At 36.7% G+C, this 7,608-nt stretch overlaps 1 protein-coding gene and 1 non-coding gene across 2 annotated transcripts; one reads left to right on the top strand and one right to left on the bottom strand.

Annotated features, from left to right (window-relative positions):
- Positions 1-519: 519 nt before the first annotated feature.
- Positions 520-909, bottom strand: LOC128133649 (uncharacterized). Its single transcript, XM_052771157.1, has one exon. The coding sequence runs from the start codon at positions 907-909 to the stop codon at positions 520-522; it is 390 nt and encodes a 129-aa protein (XP_052627117.1).
- A 946-nt stretch (positions 910-1,855) lies between these two features.
- Positions 1,856-1,962, top strand: LOC111882492 (small nucleolar RNA R71). Its single transcript, XR_002847163.1, has one exon. It is a non-coding gene; the product is annotated as a small nucleolar RNA R71 (small nucleolar RNA).
- Positions 1,963-7,608: the final 5,646 nt, after the last annotated feature.

Raw genomic sequence — 7,608 nt, 5'->3', positions numbered from 1 at the left:
CAAGTCCAGAATATGCATAGAACTAGCAACAAGCAGATCTAAGTCGTCCAAGTTGTTGGCAATTTCGACTGGACTCGTCGAGTCCAGGAGAGTGACTCGGCGAGTCGGATCGTATTCCACTATTTCCTCTGTGTTTTCCGAGTAGGTTCCTTCCAATAGCTTTTCTATCTCCTCCAGGTCCTTGTTAACATCTCCATCTTCTCCACAAGGTAGCAAAAACTTGTTTGGATCTTTTTCTTGCAAAAGTTCAAGTTCTTTTTGTAGTATCTCATCATCCAAATGGATAAATGAGATTTCTTCTTTTCTTTTCTCTTCTTGCTTGGCTTCTGGTATGGCTCTAAACATTGCGGACTCGTCACCTACCCTCAATGTTAGTGTAGACTCACATACATCAATTAAAGCACATGTAGTGTTTAAAAATGATTTCCCCAAAATGATTGGAATTTTGGGGTCTTCTTCCATGTCAATCACCACAAAGTCTACTGGAAAGATGAACTTGTTTACTTTAATGAGAAAATCCTAACAAACGCCTCGTGGATGAATTGTTGTTTTGTCCGCCAAATGGATCTTCATGTTTACCGGTCTTGGCTCCGGTAAATTCAACCTCTTAAAGAAAGAGAAAGGCATCAAATTGATTCTTGCACCCGAGTCGGTCAATGCTTGGGTGACAAATGCATTTCCAAACTGGCACAGAATTATAATACTCCCCGGATCGCCCTTCTTTTCGGGTAGCTCACTCAATATTATTTCCGCTTCTTCAGCCAAGTCTTTCCTAGCAGCAAAGAGACCTTTCAGTAAGTTGAAGTACTTGGGTGTTGTGAGCATCATTTCTACAAATGGCACATTGACTTGGAGGGCTTTAACATGATTCATAAAGGCTCTATAGGCTTCAACTTTTTCCACATGCATGGCATTGATTGGGAATGGCAGAGGAGGATTATATGGCTTCAAGGGAATGACAGTTTCGTCATTTACGCATAGACTCGTCGAGTTCATTAGAGGGACTCGGCGAGTCTGGTCGGGTTTTGCTGGAGCCGACTCTTCTGCCTTTTCTGTCTTCCTCTTGGAGATCCTCTGTGCATGTGTGAAAATTTCTTCATTGGTGGAAGTCACTGCACTCACATTCTCCATTCTCGGATTGGCTTCGGTATTACTTGGAAGTTGACCCGGCCTTCTTTCGTTCACTTGGTGTGCAAGCTGTCCCAAGTGTTTCTCAATGTTGGGAATGGATGCTTGTTGATTCCTTAGCATGTTTCTGGTCTCATGTATTGCAGCATCGTGATCATTGTGTCTCTTTTCAGACGCGGCTATGAATCTAGTGAACATTTCTTCCAAATCGGCTTTCTTTTCCATCATCGGTTCTTCCTTTTGATAATATCCCCTCTCCTTCTGCTTGTATTTCTCCTCCTTAGCCTTCTTATATTCTTCATATGGGAGCCATTCTTTCTTCGGTTTCCGCCAATTTTTGTCGTATCGATCGCCACTTGAATAGAATACTTGAGCCTTTTTATTTCCATTCTCATCCAAATCACAATCCTTTGTGAGATGGGGCCCTCTACAATTCTCACATCCAACCCAAATAGCATGGATTGTTTGATTCATTTTTGTCATCCTCATATCTAGATTATCGAGCTTAGCTATCACCGCCGCCATGCTATCACTTGCGGAGTTCACTGCCCCCCGACTTACTTCATTTCTTGGATTGTGGTATTCTCTAGAGTGCTTATAGAATTCTTCAATTAGCTCCTTGATCACCGGGGGCGCCTTCTTCGTGAGCGAGCCTTGAGAATCGAGCAATTGCCTTGTAGTGACATTAACTCCATCATAGAAAATGGAGACCTTTTTTTGGCTATTAAGGTCATGGTGTGGGCAATTTCTAAGCAAGCTCTTGTACCTTTCCCAAGCTTCATAAAGAGATTCTCCGGGTTGTTGCTCGAAGTTGGCAATGGCTTTCTTTAGCTTGGCTATTTTGGAGGGCGGGCAAAAGTGGTCTATGAACTCCTATTTCATCTTGGCCCATGTGGTGACCGATCCAGGAGGAAGTGACTTTAGCCAATCCTTTGCAGCTCCTTTGAACGTGACTGGAGGCATGCGAAGAAGTTGGGTCTCGCGGGGGACATTCGGTACATTGAAGTAGTCAGCCACATCATTCACTTCGTCCAAGTGCTTGTAGGCGTCTTCGTGATCCTTCCCATAAAAAGGGATCTCCTTGAGCTAAGCAAGAATATGGCCTTTTAGTACCAAAGTAGCGGTCGCGGGAATTGCGGGCTACACAAGTCCCAGGCCGTTGTCATCGCGCATCCTTTTCTTCCATTCCCCCATGGGGACTTCATCGATATTAGCCATAGTGATAGCTAAATCGTCTTCAAACTCGGAGTCGTGCTCGTATGTGGGCTCTTCTTCTTCCTCGGTCTCGTACTCGATATCTTCTTGAATTGGGTCTTCGATTTTCAAAGAGGCACTGGATGCCCCAGATTTGCTACTCCTCTTCTTGCTGAAAACGGACTTTAGGTTTTTGAGTGGTGAGTTCTTTAAAGAAGTGGTTTCTCCAACGGTTTTGCCTTTGCTCTTCCTTAATGCGGATTCCAGGTCTTCAAGAGGAGGGACCAGAGGTGTATCAAATCCTCGGGTCATGAAACAACTGTAAAATAAAATAGAAAACGCGTAAAAAGAACAAAAATAAAATAAAAAGTTAAAGCTGTAACAACGATGTACTCGCCGAGTCGGCACGAGTGCACTCAACGAGTTCAAGGCAAAATCAGAAAAAAATTTCTAGTTACCCTAACAACGGAATTTTATTAAAACTAATTCTACTTACTGAATTACCTTTTAAAATAACTTTGTGTAAGATAAATCCCACACAAAGGATCGATTAAATTAGAATTTAATGTTAATTTTTAGAACTGTTCCCCGGCAACGGCGCCAAAAACTTGATGTGTGCAAACTCACCTAGTTTTAAACCTACTTTTAATTGTAAAATAACACACAAAGGCAGTGAACCTATCAATTGTGGTATAGTTGAATAAGTAGGATATCGAACACAGAGAACAGAAAATTAAAACTAAAAACTAATTCTATCTAAATTAATTAATAAGTAGGGGGATTTTCTCTAGTTTTACAAGACTAGAAACTTGTTAACTATTACTAATTTAAAAAACTAGAAAACAAAGTACTAACTAGATTCAATAAATGGAAGGGAACTTCTGTTTAGTTCAACTCAATTGATTCTATGGTTAATTTCAAGGTAATGGTGCAATGGATTAATTCTTTTGTCGGTTACCGATTCAAGTGATTAGATTCGCATTCACTACACTAATCCTTAGTAAATAAACTAACTTAAACAGTGGCCAGTTCTCTAATTTAATTAGATTTACTAAATTAATTATTCGGGTTAATTTAGACTTGCAATAGTTAACTAATTTAATCTTTTAATTAACTTCTTGTTGATGGTCATCACACAAGCTTGCACATGAATTTACTCAATTTTCTTATTAACTCTAGTTTCATGTTCATTAATCCTAGACATATGGCAAAGTGATCACATAGTATACGAGGTTGATAATCAATAGATGTTCATGCTAATCAATTATCTTCCTATTAACAGAAAATTAATTATTATTCACACACAAGGTTCTTTAGCAAGCTAAAATAACAAAAAATCACCAACTTAGAATTAATCCTACCAATCAATCAAACCATATTATCAATTTTGTATCCCTAAACAGAAGTCTAAAGGTTTTAGCTCATAATTGAAGTAAATAATAGCAAACAAATAAAGTCTAATTGTTTAACCATAATGTCAAAACAAAAGATTAAATGGGATGATGAAAATTTGCCTCAATTCTCCTTTGGTATTGAACTCTAGCTTCTTTCTTCGTATTCTAGGGTTTTTCTGCCTTCTTGATCGTAGCTAAACTCTTCTGAATCGTCCCAGAATTACCTCCCATCGTTCTGAGAAGTTATCCTTATATATACGAATTGACTCGTCGAGTCAGGTGGCGACTCGTCGAGTCCATCTCTCAGTCCCTGTATTGTGATAAGTCTCTGGGATCCCGAGTATTTGTCTTCTCGAATCTTCGCTTGGACTCGCCGAGTAGTCGACCCTACTTGCCGAGTAGATGTTATTTTTAGTGTTTTTCCTCTTTGTACCATTCTCGATCTCTCAACCGCTTCTCTTGCTTCCTTCTGCTTCTGAGCTTCATTTTTGGACTGAATATATAATTCAAACACTTTTCAATACCTTTTGTCCATAAAATGCAATAATTTAGCTAATAAATGAATAAAAATCTATACTTAATATGAACTAAATATGCACATATCAAGTTTCCAGAATGTATTGTTGACTGTCATGACACTGCTAACTCTCATTCCTCTGACACTGATGAATCTTTGTGTACATCAACGTCTTAGGCCCAGTCCAAAAACCGTCACTTAGACAATTCCAATGTTCTAGGACCTTCTCTAAAATTAAAAAAAAGTTTCATCCCTCTGGAAATCTATCTCATTGAAAAATCTCAGTAAAAATAAAAATCATGGAATTAGAGTGTGTTATCGTTGTAGAGATCCCTCTCATGAAATCAGTGAGTGTACCTTTGGTATAGAAACTAGGAGAATTGAAAGTATTCATTTAAAAATAAGAAATTGAAAATAAGGGAAAACCCCCTAAACTTTCTTCCCACTACTTGTTATGATGTTTTCTCTTTTGTGAAAAGACCCATTGAAAAATGGGTCAGTGTGTCCGAGCTTAATTTCTTTTGCTCTATAGGGTTAGGAGTGTATGTGATATCTCGAAAACGGATGATATAGGCATATGATAGGATTCAAGTCTCTCCTGGATGATTTTTAAAAAAAATATGGCCCTATAGTGACTTATGGAGACAATATCAAAGGAAACAAAAAGCGTTTTGGAATGATCAAGTGTAACTCTTTTGAATTCAATGTTGTGTAGTATATCAAAGGTTTCAAACATAATCTCATTTCTATAAGTCAAATTTGTGATGCTAACTATGAGGTTCATTTCAATAAGAAATAAGGCAACATCATTGACTCAAATAAATTATTTGTTCTCTCTACTAACAGAAAAAATGGCATCTATGTGTTGGATATGTTCAGCTCTCAGACACTACTTTTTCTCTAGATCTCAAGCTCACTTAAACTGTTTGTGTTATAAAAAGTTGTCTCACTTTAACTTCGAGACTATTTCAAAAATTTATGTAAATGAACTTGTTAGAGAAATGCCCAAGATGAAGTTTCACACAGACAATCTTTGCTCAACTTGTGTCAAAGGTAAACAGACCAAATCCTCATTCATGCCAAGATCATGTTTCTCTATTAATGATCCTTTCAATCTTCTTCACATGCACGAAATTGTTTAGTCTTTTTCCAATGAAGTGTATATCCAACAAAAGGTCCACGCTTGTTATTGTTGATGAGTTCTCAAGATTTACTTGGGTATTATTTCTCCGTAGAGAGAGTCTCGTATCTATGAAAATTATATCCTTAGTAAAATAAAATGAAGTGTTGTATGATCGAAAGATTAGGAAAGTTCTTAGTGATCATGTCAGTGATTTTAGAATTTATACTCTGGAGGATTTTTGTGACGAAAGTGCAATCACTCAAAATTTACCATCTATTCGTACTCCTCAACAAAATGGAGTTGTTGACAGATGTAATAGGATGCTAATTGAAGCTATACGCACTATTGTTGAAGAAGTGTGTCAACGTCTTTCTTTTTAGGATGAAGCCTTCAATACCGCATGCTATACCCAAAATTGATTTATAATTGTCTAGTGTTAGGGGAAACCTCTTATGAAATGTTGAAAGGAAGAAAGCTAGATATCTCCTATTTCCATGTTTTTGGATGTGTATGTTTCATCTTAAATCAAAAGAATTAATGCTCAAAGTTTTAAGCTAAATCTGATGAAGGTGTCTTTATGGGGTATTCAGATGAGTCTAAAGCTTTTCGAGTCTTCAACGTTAATTATAAAATCATTGAAGAATCTATTCATGTGATCTTTGAAGATAATTCTTATCCAAAAAATCTTATTGATCATCCAACGTATATTCTATATGAGCTCACTCACTACCGATCTGTTGATTTTGAGCTTATTCAAACTGTTATTCCATTTGATCAAGACTATGTTGGAGAACCTATTAAAGTTCGGGTTCCTACAAAATAAGTCATTCAAATAAATGATTCCAATGTTGAAGAACCTACTGAAGTTCCTTCTGTTGAAACTCCCTTATCAAACTCTAGGGAACATCCTTGTAATTTAAATGGAGCTAAATTATCAATAAAAAAATATGTATTGTTCTAGGTCATACTATTTATAAGATTATTGGAAGCATTTCAGATAGAGTTTTAATCGGAGTCAAGTAACAAAAAACTTATGCTTATATGTGAACTTTGTTTCACTTATTGAACCAAATATGGTCAATGATCCTCTTTACAATGTTGAATGGATTAAATCCATGCAAGGTAAGTTAAACGAGTCTGAACGTCATAAAGTGTGGACTTTTGTTCCCTGTCTTGTGAATAAAACAATCATTGGTACTCGTTGAGTGTTTCACAATAAGATGGATGAATATGGAGTTATAATTAGAAATAACGCTTGATTAGTTGCTAATGGATTTTCTAAAATGGAAGGCCTTGATTATGATGAAACTTTTGCTCCTATTGCAAGATTTGAAGCTAATCACCTTTTTCTTGCATATGCATATTATATGAACTTCATAGTGTATCAAATGGATGTTAAAACTTCTTTCTTGTATGGGGAACTTCAAGAAGAAGTGTTTCTCAAACAACCTCATAGGTTTGAATGTGACAAGTTCCTAATCATGTTTATAGGCTAGACAAGGCAATTTATAGGTTGATGCAAGCTCCTAGAGCATGGTATGATACACTGACAAATTATCTCATTCAGAACTGTTTTCAACATGATATTATTGATGACACCTTGCTCATCAAAAAATCAGGTTCTCATATTATTCTTGCTCTAGTGTATGTTGATGACATCATTTTTGTATCCACTGATTATGCCATCGGTATAAAATTTGTTGATATCATGGCTCTACAGTATGAAATGAGCATGATGGATGAACTAACCTTCTTTGTGGGTCTCCAAGTCAAACAACTTCCTAATGACATCCTCATTTTTCAGAGCAAAATATGTGCATGACATGTTGAAGAAATTCATTTTTTTATTGTAAGCCATCTAAAACTCCTATGTCCTCTCTTGCAAAGATTTTTGTTGATGCTGATGTTGTTGATAATGCATCTTTGTATCGATGAATTATTGGATCTCTACTTTATCTTACATCAAGTCGTTTTGACATAATGTTTTGCCACCATCATGTGTGTTCATTAGCAATCCAATCTAAAAGATCCGCATATTAAAGTTGTCTAACGAATCTTTACATACCTCAAGCATTCTACAAATCTTGGATTGTGGTGCTCTTTAGAATGAAAAATTACTTCTGGTGGCTATCAACCATTGTGAAATATATTAATTGGCTGGTCTTAGAAGAAACATACATCCATTGGGTGTTCTATTGTTGAAGTTGAATATGTTGTCATTGGAAGATGCTCTGCTCAAATCTTTTGGATTA

The sequence above is a fragment of the Lactuca sativa genome, chromosome 4, assembly GCF_002870075.4.
Source record: "Lactuca sativa cultivar Salinas chromosome 4, Lsat_Salinas_v11, whole genome shotgun sequence".
Lineage (NCBI taxonomy): Eukaryota > Viridiplantae > Streptophyta > Magnoliopsida > Asterales > Asteraceae > Lactuca > Lactuca sativa.
Note: the sequence above shows the minus strand (reverse complement) of the source record. Positions and strands in the feature narration are given on the sequence as shown.